Consider the following 19,975-nt stretch of genomic DNA (forward strand, 5'->3'; position numbering starts at 1 on the left):
AGAGACAGCAAACCAGCTTTCCTGATGGATGGTTTGGAAGCAGTTAGGTGAGGACAGATCTGTGGTCCGGGAAGAGCTGGCCTGTCCCCATAGCTGGCTGTCTTTGTGAGACCAGACAGTTCTCTCTCTCTGATAGCCATTGTCACAACCACACAGGTCTTTTGGGTCACACGGAGTCCCCTAGGTCATCATCATTCAACAGTCTCCAAACTCTCCCCTTCCACACACCAGTGCAATGCAATATTGCAGCCACCTCACTGCTTTTTCATCCCTCCCCTACCCTCCCTTCACCAGGAGTAGGACACGTATAAATTGCATTTCAGTGGGTCCCTGTGACAGCCCAGCTTTCTCCCTTGCAAACATTTCTTTCCATCACAGATCAGCCATTGCAGCTGGGCTGCACGGCTATAACGGGATCTTGGTGGGACTGCTCATGGCCGTCTTCTCTGACAAAGGGAATTACTACTGGTGGCTTCTTCCTCCTGTGGCAGTTATATCAATGGCCTGGTAAGTGCTACTTCTCCAGGGACAATTCTCAGGGAATGAGAAGTCCTGCTACGTACAGCTTAAACACATTGGAAGTCCCCTCCGCCCAGTTCCCTACACCAGCATCTCCAGCCACGGTGGCTCTGGGAAGAGGCATTCATTGATGCACAGACCTTGTGAGGCACGTTGGTAGGAGGACAGTGCTGATTCTAGCACACAGGCAAAGGGCCCCCACTTCAACACTCTGCAAACGACCCTCCTGAGCAGGACACACTCAGGGTGGATGTCATCGTGCCCAACACCACAACAACCCTTCCTCATCCAGGTGCTGAACCAACCCCCGTGCTCTTCCTCGGGCTGAATTCAATATTCCCTCTCTCAGATATGCAACCAGCGAAATTAATTCCTCCCAGTAACTCCAAATGCCAGACAATGTCCTTTCAGGATTAAATTTACCATTTATAAATATGAACCTCAGCAGCACTGCAGAATCTATTTAACAGCCTTAACCAAAATTAATTCAAGATGCACATTTTAATCACTGTTAGCGATAAGATGCAAGTCGTTTTTTGAATTTCACTGCTTTTAAGATCAGGGGTTTTTATATTTTATTTCTTTATTCACTCTCAGCAAAGGTCATTTTGTAACAACCTTTCAAAACCCAGGACATGTTGCAAGAATGTTTATTTTGTCTTGTCTGCCAGAATTCCTTAAGGCCTTTTGTTCAAACTTTTCTTCATTCTTTCAGTTCACAAGACGCAAGGCTAGAGCCAAAAGATTTTAAAATTAGACATTTCAGTGATCTTTTTAACTAACACTTTGAATTTCAGCTTTAGAAGTCAGCATTTCTTTAATTGTTTCTCTTTTTTTCTGACAAGATGTATAACTGGCAGAAGCTTTGTATTTCAGCACAGAAATTAGGACACCATTTTCACTGAAATGCTGATTTTCTTTTCCTACAGCTACAAGCACGGAAATTTGTAAAGTGCTCTGGGAACCAAATTTGTCATAAAAGAATAGGATTCATCTGAGATTATACAGGGAGAACAAAGCATTTTTTCCACTGATAGTATCTACACAACAGGACGCAAGATGTTGCTTTTGAAATGCCAAATAGTTTGGGTGGGGGTTTTTTTCTTATTAGAAACAGCTTAATGACCTTCTAGGACTCAAATGCAGCTTCTTCAAAAGTTCAAGTCTTTAAATTGAATTTTTTGTAAACTGCAAGGTCCACTGCTACGTGGAGGCTGACCATAAGAGCTATTAAGCTCACTTATACCAGAAAATCTCAGCTGGAAGCAGCAGAACATAGGCCATTTCCATCAAGGGCAGGGCCTGGCCATTCACTCTCTTCCACGAGCTTTCTGGCCCCCATAAAAAACAGATACGGTCTTGCCAATATGCTCCCACAAAGTCATTCATGCAGGACACCCACTTCAAGTGGAAATAAGGCAGTCTGGAAATGTCCTAAGGAAAGTAAATCTGGTGAAGTTCTACATCCAAGAGCTTTAGAAAAAGTCACGGTATCTCAAGGTTTGCATGTTTTTTAGTGTTCGATCTCTAAATATTTTAAGGGTCGCCCCAAATACCTTACATGCTAAATGTACTCAGTCGTGTTTCTTAAGAACTAAGCTCAGTTTTCAGAAGATACTCTATGATTTTGGGTGGTACCTGGGCAGCACATCAATCTCATTGACATAAGCAGAAACACCAACCAAAGTCTGGGTCATGTCTGTCACAATGCCTTTCACAGCTCTGTTACAGCAGTCACTTCATCTTGCATTCTGTCAGGCTCCATGTGTCCTAAGGACTCCTCATTCCCCCAGAATAGTGTTTAACATAGCAAATATTTTATACCTTTCTTAATGGAAGATTTTCCATCCCCTTTGATCACCTCTTCTGTTTTATTTCTCTTCTAGGGCTATCTTTTGTTATCCTTCAAACTAACACACAAAAAGCAAATTACATCATTCCCAACTCTCTCTTGCCTCATCAAGACGGGAGCTTTTTATATCATCCAGAGTGCTCCAAAGTTCTTCATGTGGCATTCCCAAAATTCTATTTCCTATTAGATTTTTTGTATAGAACAAGAAACCAGTTCACCTTTCTCCATCTGTGCCTAAATACTGTACTGGTTGCATCTCTTCGTTGGCTCCCTGAGCTCAGCGTAACTTAAGCAGAGCCCTTGCACACCAGCCAACTGTCCTGGGAAAAGGATGTGGATTTCTTACCCTCCATGAATGAATGGGACAGTTATTCAAACTGATGAGCAGCATTCTGAAACTATTTGTCTCATGCAGACTAACATATTAAGGTATTCACCACCTGATGTTTCTAAAAGGAATGTCATCAGCTTCCATTTACCAGAGCTTATGACCAAAACGGTAGGCCGGTTCACTGCTATAATTGTTATGAACAACTTATACTTGTTTCTCTTCTCAGTCCAATCCTGTCCAGTGCTTTGGGATCCATCTTCAATAAATGGGACCTTCCTGTTTTCACTCTGCCCTTCAATATTGCCGTGACTTTGTACTTGGCAGCCACAGGACACTACAACCCCTTCTTCCCTACAACCCTCATCAAGCCTGTAGCATCAGTGCCCAATATCACCTGGTCGGCAATCAATGTGCCACTGGTAAGCTTCACTCCAACAAGTTTATGTTATTTCCTTAAAAAGGGGAGCACAAAGTCATTCAGCTCAGGATAACACTTTCACATGGGTCAGAATGGCTGTATGATATGAACAGCCAGTAGAAATTCTCAGAAATACAGAGTTTGGTTCAGTCCATAGAGGGCAGTGCCATGAAGCCCCACAGACAGTCCTGGCTGATCCAGCAGAAAGGCTGATTGAGCTTGAGTGAACAGAGATGCTGAACCTCTCATTCTGCCTAAAGTTGTACTGCTCTGAAACAAGTCTTGAGTATTGCCAATGGCGAAGCACATCTGGAAACGTATTCCCACTCTCCAGATGTGGTTAAAAGGATATCAGCAAAACGAGCAGTGACAGTATGAAAAGACAGAAGGAACATCATTATCCTAAAGGGACAGAGACTCGTTTATACCCAGTCCCCTCCGTTCAGCTCTAGCACTGAAAGATCACCTTCCCAAAGCAGCATAAGGGTAACCAATATACTTCATACAAGGAACTCAAACCAACCAGCCCCCCCCATAGTATCACTGCCTATGAAGGTTACAGTTTTTCTCCTCCACTGAGGTCACCAAAAAACCCTCAAGCCCTCTGCCATCCCCTATCCACCATACTGCCATCCCAAGAGAAACAAAAGTCCATCTTGGACTGATGAAGTTCAAACCACACAATGAATTAACTCTGTTTTGAAGGACATGCATGCCCACATTTCCCAGCAGTCCAACTCAGACCCAGAGTTCCTTTCCTTCCTTTTCAACCAATAGCTTGGACAAAATAACTGCTGTGTCCTTTTGAGTACAGAGATACAATAACATGCCCTCTTCTACTGGCTGCTGCAGCTCTTGCAGTCCATCCCAGTCGGTGTTGGTCAAGTGTATGGTTGTGACAACCCCTGGACTGGAGGCATCATCCTTGTTGCTTTACTTATCTCCTCCCCGCTTATTTGTTTACATGCTGCAATTGGATCGACAGTGGGGATGTTTGCAGGTAAGAAATATTTACCAGACACTTTTGTAACTAGGGTATCTTGACCTAAGCCATGACTGTGTCCAGACTTTACAGTTTTATAGGCTTGGATGTACTTGAGAAAACACTCTCACTTTTTAAACTGTGTCTATATTTTAAAGGTCTTACTAAAGGTCACACAACATGGTGAAGGCAAGAACAGAAGCAGATTTTCCTTAAGCTTTGAATTTGTTACAAGATTTGTAACTCAGGCGGGTGCTTTGTTCCACCTTGCTTAACCCTCCTGCCATTGGATGTGATGAATCCCATGGAGATGATGATAAGGAAACCTAGAGAAACAGTTTCAGAACTGATCTCTTAGCACCACAGCTGTTTTAGATTACCACGATAAGCAGATGTCTGCTTCAGAGCTGATCAGTCAATGAAAAGAAACAGACTTTTCTAGGATGCAGTTCACTCTATCCTGCTGCAGATCAGTAAAAATAGCTAAAAGAATGCCACTCAAAACGGTCTGTCTCTCCACTAACCAGAGAAACAGTCTTGAGAGATAAATCTTACCCTTGAAGTTAGACGAGATTAATGCCACTTATGTGACCAATTGTAATAAAATAATATGATGGAATAAGTGTAGTCTGGGACAACAACCTTAGAAAAGTCAGAGTCATCCAACAATACGTTCCCTGTGCTCTGAAGCACTTTGTACAAGATGTGAGCTGCCTTATATTTGTGTTTTTCAATGAAATTACCCACAATTTGTATGATTAAGAGCATTTGGCAGATTTTGTACAGGTCTGACATTTAATCTAGAAGACAAAAGCTAGGGGAAAGTATCTGGGAAGAAGCATGGTGATGAAACAGAAGGCAAATGAAGGCATTATAGCAGGAAATTTATTAATCTTAAGCGTGATATGGAGGTGGCCTGTGCACTACATATTGTGCTCTCCTTTTTACTGGTACTCCGTTTGATATCATCCTTTTTCTGTACGTGCTTGCTACGCAAGTGTGAGCGTGGTTACATTTGTCTAGATGTCATAGGGAAGAGACAACAGATCCCCAGCAAGTGACAGGTCCTCCCGCAGATACCTCTCATACCTGACCTCACAGCCTTGCCTTTTGTCTTGCAGCACTGAGCATTGCATCACCATTTGACAGCATCTACCTTGGCTTACACAATTACAACTGCGCACTCGCGTGCACTGCGATTGGGGGCATGTTCTACGCCCTGACCTGGCAGACTCATTTGCTGTCACTTGCCTGTGGTATGTACGCAAAGGGAAGACAAAACTTTATGCAGGCGGGCAGTCTAGGAGTAGTGCGCGTTCAAACTACCACTCTGCTGCAAAACTGGGTACTGCACAAGAGCTATTTCTGGGATGGCATCAGGTTTGAGCTTGGCTGTGCAAGCTGCAAGTGCAGACAAAGGCTTTTAGGCCCCGATAACATGAAAACATCTAGAGAAGGTGGAGGTACTGTTTGTGACAGCAGCACAGGCTATGCCATGAGAAGTTTAACAAATTAGCAACTCAAAAGATTCATAGAAGGAACTTTTCAATAGCTATCATTAGAGGAAGAGTGTCGTAAGAAGAGAGCTGTTGCACAAGGTCAGTTTAAGACCCATCTACCCCAAGATCCCATCTTCAAGAGCATCCAGAAACAGACTCTATGGACAGAGTTTAAGAACAGCGTAGCATACATAAAATTCCCATGAAGATTCACCCGGCTTCCAACCATTTGCATTTCAGTAGTTTTCTGTCCTGTGCAGTTTCTGGATTTCTCGGTAGCTTTCCCTTCCCTGGCTTTGTCCTTGGGTTCCTTACCTCCTGCTTCGCCACCTCTGACATCCTGCGGCCGCCGCTTGTGGTTTGCAGCCACAGGACAGACACTGGTGGAGAATTTCAATAATCCCCCACTGCACACAGGTCGTGCCAACCGATAAAAGAAATACCACCGTCACTTACTCTTAACCAAACCCACACTCTTCATTCATCAGCCATGTCTACAGACCAGATAAAACCAAATTTAGTCCACATGACCAGATGCAGCACTGGGGCATTTTAACTAATTGTTGAATTCTAACATTATCCCTCACATTAGGTAGCTGCGAGGATACTTCACAGTGCATTTGGATAATATTACTATTTCTGATAATTTCTTTGGAAAGATGAGCGGGACTTTCCTCACCTCCAGCTGTCTTTGGTCTTCTTTTTTCAGCATTATTTTGTGCCTACTCCGGAGCAGCTCTTGCTAATGCCCTGTCAGTGGTAAGTTGGGGAAGGGGCTGCGGGATTTTTTTGTTTGTTTGTTTCAACTATATTTTGATTTGTTATTATATAACATTAAGGAAAGGCCCCAAAATTCTCCACGTCAATTTTGACAGCATCGAAGAGAGAATGCTGCAGCCAGTGGCAGGTTTTGTACAAATTCTGTGCCAGTTGAACTGTGTACTTGCAGACTCTATAGATGATAATAAGATTTCAAACACCTTTGGAGGATGTTATCAACAGCAGGACTGTGTATGTAATGTGAATTTCAGCAACAGCATACGGTTTGATGTTCAATACTTAGTTGCAGGCTGTATTTTTGAACAATTCCCAATGGTCTGAATTTTTACTTACTTCTTCCAAGGTCTTTCTCCCACCGTACCCACAGATATTATTTAAGTTTGATCTGGATATGAGAATTAAAATGAGGGCGTGACTGCTCTCTTAAATACAAAATCATCATATTTGAACAGATCAAGAAAGAGGTGAAGCCAGAAATGCCAAGCTTTATTTCTTCTTTAAGATCTGAGAGATTAAAGCAAAATCATATTTTAATAAAACTGATTTATTAACTTAGAAGAAGGAAAACTTAGAACTAGCAGCTTCATGCATTAAATGTATTCATCTGGCATCTACTCAGTACCATGCAGGTCCCTGCAGATGGGTTGCTTTGTTAAGCACACCTGCTTTTGGGATACATTAAAATATATATATATATAAGGAGAAGAGCATCAGAGAGCAGGAGAGAAGAGCAGAGACGGAAGGAGCAGAAACCCTCCGGCGACTCAAAAATAAACACAGGAGGCACCCCCCTGTGCACCCCCAAAAACCGCCATGCTTACTGATTTCAAACGTCCACAAGGGTACAGTTTTGGGGCAGTTTTTCAGATGCTAGCTGAGCACACTACAGTCACAAACAGCACCTTCAGCAGCAGTCTGCAGGATGGGGGTTCAGCATCCCACACTCCGGAGGAAACACTATTTGCCCTTGAACTCAGCTTTCCAAAGAGCACTCAGGTAACATAATAATGACTGCCTTACCAAGCCACATGCTGTTAACTTGAAGGTCACCTCTTATCAATAATAATTATAAGAATAGGCAGAAGAACATTAAAGTTGACAAGAGGCTGTATTTAATTTCAGATGTAATTTAACAAAATAAATATGCTGAGAAGGCATTGGTATCTAATAATAATAAATAATGTAAGAACTACGTCAAGAGCTGCACTTCAAATTAAGAACATGTGTATTTGAAAGTGGAATAAACAGACTGATCTCCTCCTTCCTTGTGTCCCATCAATGTCTAACCCTCTTAATGTGTCTTAACAGCTACAGCATACACAGGTAAATATTCGTACAAAGTGCTTACTATTTTTAGTGCCATCTCCTGACTCCTCATTAAGTACAAAGACAATGAAGGTATGAATAAATATGCTTTAATCAGACTAGAAAAGTGACTAGCTAGTAATGATCAAGCATTTCTCTTTTCCTTGCATAATTTTCTGTCTTAAAGACAGATGTCTTTCCTGCTGAATGCAGGATAGCAGCTCTGAATCCCCACACTCCCCCAGTGGGAAATAGGAAAACTTCATGTAAAGAATGAGATGATTTTTTTTTTTTTTTTTTGTTCCTTCTAGTGGCAGTTACTGCAGTTCTTTCTCCCTCTTCCCTAGGGGTTCAGTCCCCGTGCATTGAGCCACAAGCAATGAACAATTCAAAGGCCCCCCCTGATGTCTGTTGGGTGTCAGGCTGGGATCTGCACACAATTGTGTCTCGACTGTCCCAGAGAAACCTCACGAGTCCTGGGAAGCTGAGGACCCTCTTGCTGATGTTTCCCCTGTGCCTGTTCTCTAACAGCCATAAGGTGAGAGGAGGACCACTGCCACTTTATGCCTCCTCCAAGTCCTTACAAAAGGGAGGGGCCAGTTGCCCTAAAGAGGACTTTTCTTGGGAACCTTTTCCAAAACCTCTACAAAAGAAGCCTGACAGAAAGGCTTACTCGTTCTAAAGTTATTTCACATGAGCAGACCCAAAGGGCTTAAAATTTTAAAATCCAAAGAGACTATGCAACCACAAATATTCAGAACAGATGCTGTCCTTCCTGCCTCTTTATGTAGGGCTGTTTTGCAGGTTTATATGAGGATCTTAGGAGCCGGTGAGAGCCCAGCTCTAACCAAGCACATGGACTTTTTTAGGAAAAGGGGGCCTGAGTGCTGCTCATGCAACTGCTTGTGTCTTTATAACCAAAAAACCAACAGCACCAGCAACTGCCAGACCTCTACATGTCCCCTAGAAATAGCATCCAATATTGAATTCAGCCTGGAAGGTGAAAATATAGTGCCATTGAAGTTCATATATGTTCAGATGCTTTTTAAAAAGGTTGGGCCATCCCAGGAACTCTGGTAAAATTTAAGTCCTACTTCCTCCCTGTGGTGGTTTAAGCCCTGCCAGGACCGGAGACCACAGACACAAGTAGGGCACAAACCCCGGGTTAAAATAAGAAGAAATTTAATACGTGTGATAAGCAATCTGAACAACAACAGTGGCAACGATAACAGCAATAAACAGCAATAACAGTGAACAAGACAAAAGATATAAAGAGAAATACCACAATTGGTTACAGACAGCTCACTCGCATGCTCCCCTCTACCAAAGCCACAAAGGAAAAAGTTCCCGTGCTCCCGCGCCCGTACCTGACATCAGCATAGTGTGAATAACCCACCTGGAGATCCCTTCCCCATCTCTCTCTTAACCCTATCCCAGCTGACCCAGGACACTCCCCTCTTTGGATAACAACAGATTTGAGATTCCACCTGGCAGGACAGCTTCACGCATGCAGATAAGTCTAAATTTCAATAACCAAGATAATTTGTCTGAAAATTTAGGGATCCAGTGAGCTTTGTAACCATTAAAACCTGGTCCAACCTCTGACTTCAGCACCTGTGTTACGCTTCTGTCCCATTTTAAACCTCAGGCTAACCTCTGAACCTTTTCTGGAGGCCTTTGTAAATCTACAAATGCCCTCCAGGAAAGCACCAAGGGAATAAACTGCCATCCCCACATGCCACAAGTCTTCTTGGAGATTAACAGAAGACTAAGAATCCCAGCAGTCTGCCTGACACGTTAGCATTAGACTTTTGTTGGCCCAGGGCAAACTAAGAGGTATGGGACTGACCGCATCTCCATATGTAACCTGTCTCTTTAGAGGGAGGAAGATCTGGCAGATGCACAACTCCAGCAAGCAGAAAAACAAACACACTACAGTGGCCAAAACCTCCCATGCAAATCCCAGCAGCCTCCTGGAGATGCTGATCTCTGACAAGCAACAGGAGCCCAGACTCACAGCTGCATTTCTACACAAGAGCAAGGCACAAAAACCACTAATTTAGGAGAAACAGATTGTTTGCAAAAAAAAACAACCCAGGATCCAGGCACTGGACAAAGGCAGCTATGCCTTTAAGGTCTCACAGAGGACTGAACCAAATGGATCTGCCAGCGTTAAAGGGTATTTTTAGGCTGCCTATGTAGCTGCTTATTCCTGCATGGTGACTCTAGAAAAGGCAAAGACACCATCAGAAAAGGTGTCAGCAGGTGGGAAAGAAAGCAGAGAGTCTCAGAACAGGCTGCCAAGCTGCCCTTTGAGCCATGATACCGGCAAATCAATGCAGGTGAAAAAAACAGTCTCATATGGTCACTACAGACTGCAAGATCAGGGACAACTCAATGTTACTGCTGCTGTAGAGAAACAAAGAAAGGCAGAATAGCGCTGGAGGTGATACATGGCTGCCTGAACACTTCCCCTGTAGCAGTCAATGAAATACTAAGCATGTGCAAACTATCAGGACCCGTTCATAGAATCATTGCTTTTCATATTTGATTATCTGATCAAATTCATAGCTGATTTTTCAGAATCATAGTTTTGAGTAAAAAGGACCTCTAAAGGCCATCTAGTCCAACCCCTGCCATGGGCAGGGACATCTTCACTAGGTCAGGTTGCTCAGAGCCCCGTCCAACCTGGCCTGGAATGTTTCCAGGGATGGGACATCCACCACCTCTCTGGGCAACCTCTGCCAGTATTTCAACACGCCCATGAGGAAAAATACCCTCCTTATATCCAGTCATCTGCTCTGCACAGTTTAATTTAGCTCATACCCAGTCCAGCATTAGAGAAAGATTTGAATAGTAACAACACAACGTTACATACATAAAATAATGTTAGAGCCATATTTTTGAAGAAATACCTCAACTGTGGTTAGTTATGCCAATCATATTATTTGTTTTCTTAAAAATAAGAGTGAAGTCCAAACACAATATGGTTATTGGAAAGAATTTGTCATCTAAGAGCCACTGCAGACATTAATTCCTCAGCCACAAGCAAATCCATCCTGAAATCAATTAGTAAGCAATTTCTAGAGTTGAAGCCATCCATAAAAAATAGGATATAAATAGCTTTATTAAGTCTCTAGCTAATCAAAAGATGTGAGTAGCTATAGTACTATTAATTCTGGAAAACAAGCAAGACAAACAAAGAGTCACCTGGAAGGGAGCAGTAGACAATAAAAGCACTAGCTGAAGTTATCAATGGTAGCCTGGCAGCCTGTTGTGGATTGAGTTCTATTAGAAATTTTCATTAATAGAAATAAAATGTACAGTTTTACAATGGGACTAATAATTCTGAGACAGTGCCCGTAGATCTAACATACAACAAATATGTCCATTAAAAAAAAAAATAAAATAAAGGCATATAAAAACAACCTCCTGAATATTTGCTTTCAAAAAGAGGAGCAGCAGCAAATGAGGGAAGCCTAAACAACACAAAGGAATTGCAAGAGACCTCCCAGGTGAACAGAGAAGACCATCTATTCTAACTGGAGTCCAGTGTAAAACCGGTACATATACTACATGGTTCTAAGAAAAATGCTTTCTTTAGTGCTCCAAATGTAAGTTTTCTTACTCTTCTATTTGCTCCATGCGCCCTAAAATCAATTTTAAAAACCCAACTTTGCTCTTTGAGAGCATGTTCCCAGCTCTTCTCCCATAAACATAGGTGGTTCTGTTGATAAGATCAGTCACAGAAGCTCTTACAGAAAAAGCTGAGGAAAGTGCTTTAGATGTCCTGGGTTGGGCATTGATGACTCCAGACTAACTTACCTGTTTAATCACTCTTCATGAACAACCAGCAAAGCCACACTGAGGGCATCTGGAGGGGAGGGATTTGCCTTTTCCATGGACATTATCTGCAGCAGAGGTCAGAGCCATGCTGTCATCTGCATCAGAACATCTTAGTTGCTGGAGCATCATGCTTACCTCCTGATTCTTGCATCTGATGATCCTTTTTGAGACCCAACAACCCCCTCACATACTACAGGAATCCAGAGCAGACAGAAACAGGCAGTCACACCTCTCAGCCCAGGGAAGATACTCAAAGCTGTAGGGCTGGAAAACCTACTGCTATGCTTTCAAACAGTGATGGGGAGAGCAGCTGTACTGTTGTATGGGAAGCAAAATCCAAGCAAAACGTGATGGATTAAAGTCACCTGTCACAGAGCAGGTTTCTGTGCTGGTCTTTACTTTCAAGCTCTGCAGCAGAGCCTGGGCCCTTCTCTCCCTGCTCGATTCAAAACTGCTGTGAGCTTAAAACAAATGTTGTCTGTTTTTCAGCCCTTCTGCAATGTCAAGAATGTCTTCTTCCCATACCTGCAGCTACAGATGGGTACAACTAGCAGTGTGAAGCTGTCAGACACAGGGAGAGCAGGCAGCCCCCTCCAAACCCCTAGGCAGCCAGCGCATGAGGCCAGCCAGCATCCCAGCAGATGTCAGGAAAGGCTTTATGCTCCAGAGGGGCACTCCAGCAACACGGGGCCTCTCTACAAGCTCAAAAACCCAAAGCTCTACAACATGTCCAAATAAGATAAGTCCCTAAAATTTCCAGCTGCTGGGAAGTTGCTCTGTGCTTTGTCCATGCCTGATATCTCCCGTCTGCAATTACAGACATATTCCCCAACACTGCAGGCTGACTTGTTATTTTTGTAGATCGCATTTGCCAGGGTTACAGAAATGCCACCGCTCTGAGGGTGAGAGTTGTTTACCAAACACTGTCTGCACACTCCCCTTTCAAAAGTAGGGTGTGTTTTGATTTGGAATATGGAAGGAGTTCAAACAGCAAACAAACCCTTGATTGTGGTTGATTTTACAGTTCTCAGAGGGTCTTTTACAAACTCCTGCAGCTGTTGCCACAGCTGGAATTCACACATCCCAGTGGTGGGATGAAAAGGCCTGGGATAGCTCTATGGGAAGCAAAGGTTTCTTCCACCACATTTTCCCTGGGAATGAGCTTGGAGACCTCCAACTACAGCTCAGCAGCTCCTGAGCTTCACAGTACAGCAGCTTCACTCAGTACAGCAGGGATGAAGCGTGAGGTACATGCAGGATCCCTTCTAAAAGCATCCAAATACCTCACTTGCCTAAAATGCATGAGGGTTCAGGCTGCTTAGCACATCTCAGCAGCTGCAAGTCAAACAGGGCTGTGCACTGAATTGCAAAAAGCAAAAACACACAGAGACATCCTTGACCTGTGAAACTTAGGATGACCTGGAGTCTTTTTTTCCCCTTGCTCCAGGGCACCCCAGTGTGTACCTGACCCCGGTTCTCAAAGTTCCCTCATTTCAACCAAGTGCTGATAGCTCTGTTGCTCTGTCATCCACAAATCTCCACTCTGCAAAAGCACTCAGCCAGAAACCAGGCAGCCACTTCCTGGCTGTGGAGAAAACCAGAAAGGCACAGATGATGACAAACTAGCAGCCAGCAATGGTTTCTTACTGTAGCTAAGTGAGTTTATTTCACTTATGTTAAATTAAAGCCTGTTTAGAGCGTTTTCCTTTTTTTTTTTTTTTTTTTTTTTTTTGTCTACTACAAAATGTGTCTTTACTGCAAATGGATTTATGTCTGCTTGCGGGTGTTCATGAAAATGCTGCCCTGCACTACTGCTTGCAAAATCCCATAAGCATCTACAGCCACTGTAACTGCACCTCTACGCATTCCACTGATTATTCGTTTTCAGTTGTTCCTACTGTCTGCTAGTTCATTTCTGGATTCTACCAGTCTTCTTTCTCTTGATAATCAGAGATGCAGCTGATGCACTGTACAGCACCTTCCACCTCTATTAAGAACTATTTGGCAAGAAAATAGTAATCATTAGGACTTACATGCTGAAAGAATTTCTTGTGGGAACTATGATAATATTCCACTCTTCGCTAAGGCCTAACACATTCATTCCCTACAACCCTGTAGGTTTGTGAGAATGGGTTATTTCCTTGAAAGTAGGCATGCCCTGGCTGAGACTCACGCCTCTACTATCAAGATAAAGGAAGGGGAAAGAGCATGAAACTTTACCAAGGTGAGATGAGATGCAGGGAAGTTAACTGAACTGACTCTGAAATTGCAGAAGTGGATGAAACAGCAAAAAAAAACCACCTTGACTTGTGTCATAAAACTAAGGCAAGTCTGGCCAGCTTAGTCATTCTTATGGGGATCCTGCTGACTTGAGGTAGGTCTGGAAAATGAGCCTTTTCAGATCTGGATTTTTCCCTGGAACCAGGAGAACGGGAGAGGGGGTTGAAGCTGAAATTTAGAATTACTTGAGTTGCAATTTCCTCTCCAGTCCTGAAATACAATGACACATCTAACCTCAGGCTTACAAAACCCTCTAGTATTTCAGGATGTTTCAATATGACTGATCGAGTTTGTAATGCTACGATGACCAGAAAATCAAGTAGCCTTGAGGTTCAGACACATGAAGCAGAGAGCTTTTCTCACTACCAGGACCTGGGGCAAAGAAACAAACAGGAACATGCCAAGACCTGGGCAGAAATGATACTCCGTCTTCCAGAATAGATGCACACAACAGCGAGAGAAGAGAAGATCTGAAGGTGTCTGAAGCTGCAGACAACCAGAGGAGAGGCCAGTGTCTTCCAGCCAAAGTGCACATTATCTTGGGAGCCAGTTTGCCACAGTAAGTAGTTGGAGCTAGGAACATGACGGTGAAAAGAACAGATTCCAGTGGAGGTCCCAGAGGTGCTTGCAACTCAATCTCATTTCCACAGGCATCAGGCCAGCCTAGAGAAATGCCCATTGCTGATAGGAAAAGTGATAGTGATGCCTGGAAAAAGGGCAGGGAGCACAAAACCAAACAAGGGGAACCAGCCAGATGAATGCACCTGGCTTTTCTTTGACCTGTATTCCACTGGGTTTCATGAGAGATATGACTAACTGGTCTTGGTGTCTCAGAGGCATTTCCTGTGCTGAACACCACAGCCACCTCTACACTAGCGAATGGAACGGTGCCAGGTGCCAGCTTGTCATCACCTACATGCTGAACCACCAGCACAGTCCTTGGCATGGGTTGGCCTTGGCCCACTACATCACTTCCAAGTAATTCTCCACTCGCACTCGCAGCAATGTTTTAAACAAATATCTCAAAAAACCTGCAACTAGAAGATATGCGTTGTTTGCTAACTCAGCACTCCTACATTCAGAGCATCAGCCTACAGGAAGAGAGTCTGAACCTCTGCTTCAAGTTGGCACTTACTTGCCATGACAGAGTAGAGCTTTTTTAGACCCTGCTCTACCCATAAGACATCTACAACCCGCTCTTCACAAATTCCTGCCCGCTCCTATCCCAGGAGACAGAGACTATTGTTCTTAATCAATAAATGGGTTTCCAGAGAGCAGTTGTGCACACTTGCAGCTGCATGGACTGAGAAGGTGAGTCCTGAGAGCATGTCAAGCTGGACAGAAGGGATAGTGGGTCTCCAGAGCATGTGGGCAGAGGAGGGAAGTGATGTGTGTGCATTAGGAGAAATGCTTATTTTGGCAGCATAGATCAGCAGCAGTATCCAGAGCTTCACACAAGCTCAGAGCATGGTGAGTTTTGACTGGGCCAGGGTCAGGGAACTGCTATTTATGAGCCCTCTAAAAAATGGGCATCTCAATATTTGCTCTGATTTCCGTAACTCCACATGTGTCTGTGCTGGAGACATACCACGAGAGGGAGCGGGACACCGGAGCCGGACAGCACTCCTCTGCAGCCATCCTGATAGTCACTTGCTAAACGCCATCCAGTTGTTGCATAGAGGAATGTCAAAGAGCAGCTTTCTCTAGAGAAATTTTACAGGCCAAAATGAAGGGATAGGAGCTGCCCACGCCAGCTTGGCCTTTGGTCCACCCTGTATAAAACCAAAATCATTTCCCTCAGTGAATAAGTGCAGAACATACAGACCCCTTGGTGCTCTGTGTTGAAACAGATTTTTCCACTCTGCATTTGCTCATAAAAACAAGACGATGAAAAGCAACATGGCCACAGATGTTGATGGGAACAGACTTGCTGATGTTGCTCCTCTGAGCACCCTACTCTTGGAACAGCTTAGTCCTTACCTGGCCAGAGGATTTGCCTCCTCAGCCAGCACATGGGCTGAGCATCACTCTCCCTCAGCACACCATGTGGTTATCTCCCCTTTCTGCTGTACTTCCATTTCCACTGCTGCTTCTCCATTCCTCTCCGGAGAAATCACAGATTAGGAAAAATTCTGGAAGTGAAGCAGTGGGTTTGGTCACAGTGATCCTTACAGCAGCAGGCTAGACCAGATGAACTGCAGAGGTCCCTTACCCTACCAGAGAAGTTTTGGAGCATCATCTGGTTTTGACACTGTTTCCATAACATCCTCATAGACAAGTTAATGAAGTATGGGCTAGATAAGTGGACAGCAAGTTAGACTGAAAACTGGATGAATAGTTGGGCTCAAAGAACTGTAATCAGTGGCACAAATTCCAGCTAGAGACCAGCCATCAGTGATGTAACCCAGGGATTATACTGGGGCCAAAACTGTTTAACATCTTAATTAATGACCAGGGCGATGGGGTAGAGTGCAAATTTGGCAAAGATACAAAACCAGTAGTGTCTGATGCACCAGAGGGTTCTCAACAGGCTGGAAAAATGGGCTGAGAACAGCATTAAGTTGAACAAGAAGTTCAACAAGCCCTACATCTTGAGAGGAACAATTCCATGCACCAGTACATGCCGGAAAGCAGCTTGGTAGAAAAGGCCCTGGGGGTCCTGATGGACACCAGGTTGACCATGATCCAGCAATGTGCCCTTGCAGCAAGGAAAGTCAACAGCCCCCTTGGCTGCATTAGGACGAGCTTTGTCAGCAGGTCAAGGGAGGTAATCCTTCCCTTTTACTCAGCACTGGTGAGACATATCTGGGGTGTGGTGTCCAGTTTTGGGGTCCCTGGTACAGGAGAGACAGGGACATACCAAGCAAGTTCAGCAACGGGACATGAAGATGGTGAAGGGATTGGAGCATCTGTTATACACGCAGAGGCTGAGAGAGCTGGGACTGTTCAGCCTGCAGATGTGAAGGCTCAGGGAGATCCTGTTCATGTGTACAAAAGTCTGATAGGGGAAAGAAGGCAGGCCAGAATTTTCTCAGTGCTGCCCAGTGACAGGAGCTCAGTTCCGGGGGGTGATTTACCCACCAATCAGTAAGGACAAGGAGCCCACAAACATTTGGCTGTATTTCCCACACCCACAGCCCAACCAAGCAAAGGCAGACCAGGATTTGAGTTTCATCAATCTGCAGAGCTCCATACGTGGATTTACGTCATGTTAAAGCACCTGTTGGAGTCCAAGAGCTGATGCACCTCCCTGCACAGACCTGATCCCTGCAGTGCAACCTGAGCTGAGGAACCCAGGCAATACCAACAGTATAATGGCAATCTGCTACTGAGTGGTTTTCAATGCACCTATTGAAGGCCACTGAGCCTTGAGAGGGTGTGGAGACAGAGCGTGTGAAGATGGATTAGAGCCATTGGCATCTTTTCTGGCAGAGCTGACTAGTTCAAGCGCTGCACCCAGCTAATGCAGCTAGACAGCTCCTGCCTGGGGAGCTAACACAGTCAGGGATCATTCAGAAATTTCTCTGGGACAGCTCAGGTACTAAGTCTGGTTGGGATCCAACCAGCAACCCTGTTCTGACCATGTCCATCACTGGGGTCAGTCCAAGGGACATTCACAGAGCCACCTTCCCACAGAGCACAGCAGGCAGAAGAAACACATCAACCAGTTTCGCCGGCAGAGAGATGATGAGTTGAGCCATAGATTCAGCCCTCACAAATCACACAGGACTTAGCTGCCAAACACCAGCCCCAGCTGCCTTACCCTCTGCACCAAGTAGCCTTCACACGAACCTAAAATTAAGAGGTAACTCGCTAGTTACCTCTAAAACTTACCTCTAAATGTTACCTGCATGCTCGGTCTGCACATCATTACAGGGCTGTCCAGAGCTCACCCAAGAGCTGGTGGCCCACTCCCAGCAGACAACACCCAACAGCTATGTGACAGGCACATGGCACATCTCGTTTGCTGTTTTAATCTTCCCACCTTGAATTCCAAAGCCCAAAAAACAGGAATAGATACCTATGCCCTTGAGTGCCCAGAGGTTAGCAATGGACACCTGACTTAGCATGGACTGAATTATACCTGGGAGGTTTTCTGTCATTCCCATCCCTCTGCACCAGTCCTGTAGGGTATCTCAGTCCTCATGCAACAAGGAGTGCTTTGGCCATCTAAGGCAGATATCTGTGGGCACTCCTGCACCTGACTCCAATATGCAGTCTGGGATCTGTCCCAGACCTTTTCAGAATTGTTGGAAATTTAGGGATTCCCTAAGGCACTTGCTGCAGCAGCTAAAAACCCTCCCCGGAGCTGGCTGCACCTATGATCCAGTGAACCCGTCACATGGCAGTGGAGATCATCACTGCTCTGTCTCTAGTTCACAGAGCAGGCTGCTGCCAGGGACCTCATTCCCATGTAGACATCAGCAGACTGTGATCCTGTTACTTATTAACCCGCTCTGATAATCTAAACAAAGCATTGCTCCAAGACATCCATCACGGACCTGCAAGCCAGCAGCTTTTTTTTGTCAATTCCCCTCCAACGTGTCAACAGCCCCATTAAAGTGACAGAATTGGACAGGGTGGCCCTGAATCTGGTTCCCTGGAGGAACGAGCCACCCCACCACTCCGCAGATGGAGGCAGCACAGCCTGACAGCAAATCCTGCCTGTCCCCTGTGCTGCATCCCTTTCATGAAGAGCAGAAAAGATGTCTTAAATGACTTGAGGCCAGGCCTGAGCATCCCTGAAACATCAAAGATGTGAAGCCCAAAACTCAACCCAGTCAGATTCCCTGTGGGAATCTCCCATCCAAATTACTCAATGTATTTCCCTTTTGAGATGCAAGGATTCATTTTACCGGTGAGAAAGCCAAGGCAGCCCAAGGAGAAATTAACAATAAAGGGAAAAAAATTAAGTGCACTGAAGTGAAGTAGCTTCCCCAGCAAAATTTCATGTAGCACATACCACTGGGTGCAAAGTCAATGGACATCAGTGTCTGGCTCACTCACAATGGCTGATGCCTGTTTGAGTAGAGGAAGCCTTGCTTTACGCAGCAATGTTAAACTAACAATCACTAGCAGATACCCTACTCTTAGGAGGGAAAAAAAAATTCCAGTCTCCTGTTAAAAACATGTCCATCAAAAGAAAGGCACCCTAGGAATGAACACAGTGAGAATAACATCATGGCAGTTCACGTAGATGCTGAGGCTATTAACACAGGGCTGGAGGAAGCAAAGTCATAAAGCTAGATGGGTTCTGGTTCAACAATGAACCATTCACTCCAGCACTTGAGTGAAGTTGCAGGGTTGCTTCTCTAAGTGATCACCGTGAAAGAATCCTAAAGTGAATTAAACTGTGGTTTAAATTAGCCTGCCAGGTTCCTTAAGTTCACTAGTTTTTTCTCTGTCCTTTCTCTTATAAATCACTCTCTCAAGGCTTCCCTCTCCAGCCTCTTCTTACTGCCCTTCACAGTGGTTTCACAGCCTTATAAACCTCTCAAATATGACACACTTCTGATGTTCCAGATTCCTTCAGTGAGCCAGGAAGGCCAGGTTAAAAAAAAAAAAAAAAAAAAAAAAAAAAAACACCTTGAATTTCTCAAATGGCTGATAAAAAAGCAATTAAAAAATGGAAGGTCACCATGTCCTTCGTTCTGGTGTGTTAACAGTGATTCCAGAAACTACCAAGAAACAGGAAAACTCAACAGGCTGCTGAACACAACACACTGTGTTGCACACTCCCATGTCAGTGTTGTGAGAGGAAAGGATGCTGAGTTGTCTTGGATAAGGAGAATAGCACTTGAGAGGTCGAGCTCAGGTATACCGAGTGTGTGCTTTGAAGCCTGGAGTCCCTTTAAATGTTGGAGAAGGAGGAAGGACAGAGTTAAAGGAGAGCTAGTTAAAAAAATAATAATAATAATTAAAAAAAAAAAAAAAGCAGCAGGGAAGAGGACATTTGGAGAGGCTGTTGGCAAGAGACCAAGGACAGAGCAAGAGGAAAGGTGGAGAATTCAAGAGGGAACCTTCTTAATATTCACTTGGAGCTCACCAAGTGGGAGGAGAAACAAACTAATTAGTAATATCAGGACAGGAGCCATGCTAGCCTATATAAGCTGGTGTGGCATTTTATTTTTCCCACTTTCTTAGCCCTGCTTTCCTTTTGTCC

The 19,975-nt window shown here is 44.4% G+C and overlaps 1 protein-coding gene across 1 annotated transcript in view; it reads left to right on the top strand.

The window, feature by feature from the left end:
• The first annotated feature begins 418 nt into the window (after nt 1-418).
• LOC113489825 (urea transporter 2-like) overlaps nt 419-19,975 on the top strand; it is a 32,999-nt gene continuing 13,442 nt past the window's right edge. Inside the window, exons 1-5 of the mRNA XM_026865851.1 lie at nt 419-507; nt 2,929-3,121; nt 3,973-4,120; nt 5,224-5,358; nt 6,311-6,360. Coding sequence (XP_026721652.1) covers nt 434-507; nt 2,929-3,121; nt 3,973-4,120; nt 5,224-5,358; nt 6,311-6,360 — 600 coding nt within the window. The 5' untranslated portion in view covers nt 419-433. The remainder of the gene's footprint in view (nt 508-2,928; nt 3,122-3,972; nt 4,121-5,223; nt 5,359-6,310; nt 6,361-19,975) is intronic.

The sequence above is a fragment of the Athene cunicularia genome (assembly GCF_003259725.1).
Source record: "Athene cunicularia isolate RWA chromosome Z unlocalized genomic scaffold, athCun1 chrZ_part1, whole genome shotgun sequence".
Lineage (NCBI taxonomy): Eukaryota > Metazoa > Chordata > Aves > Strigiformes > Strigidae > Athene > Athene cunicularia.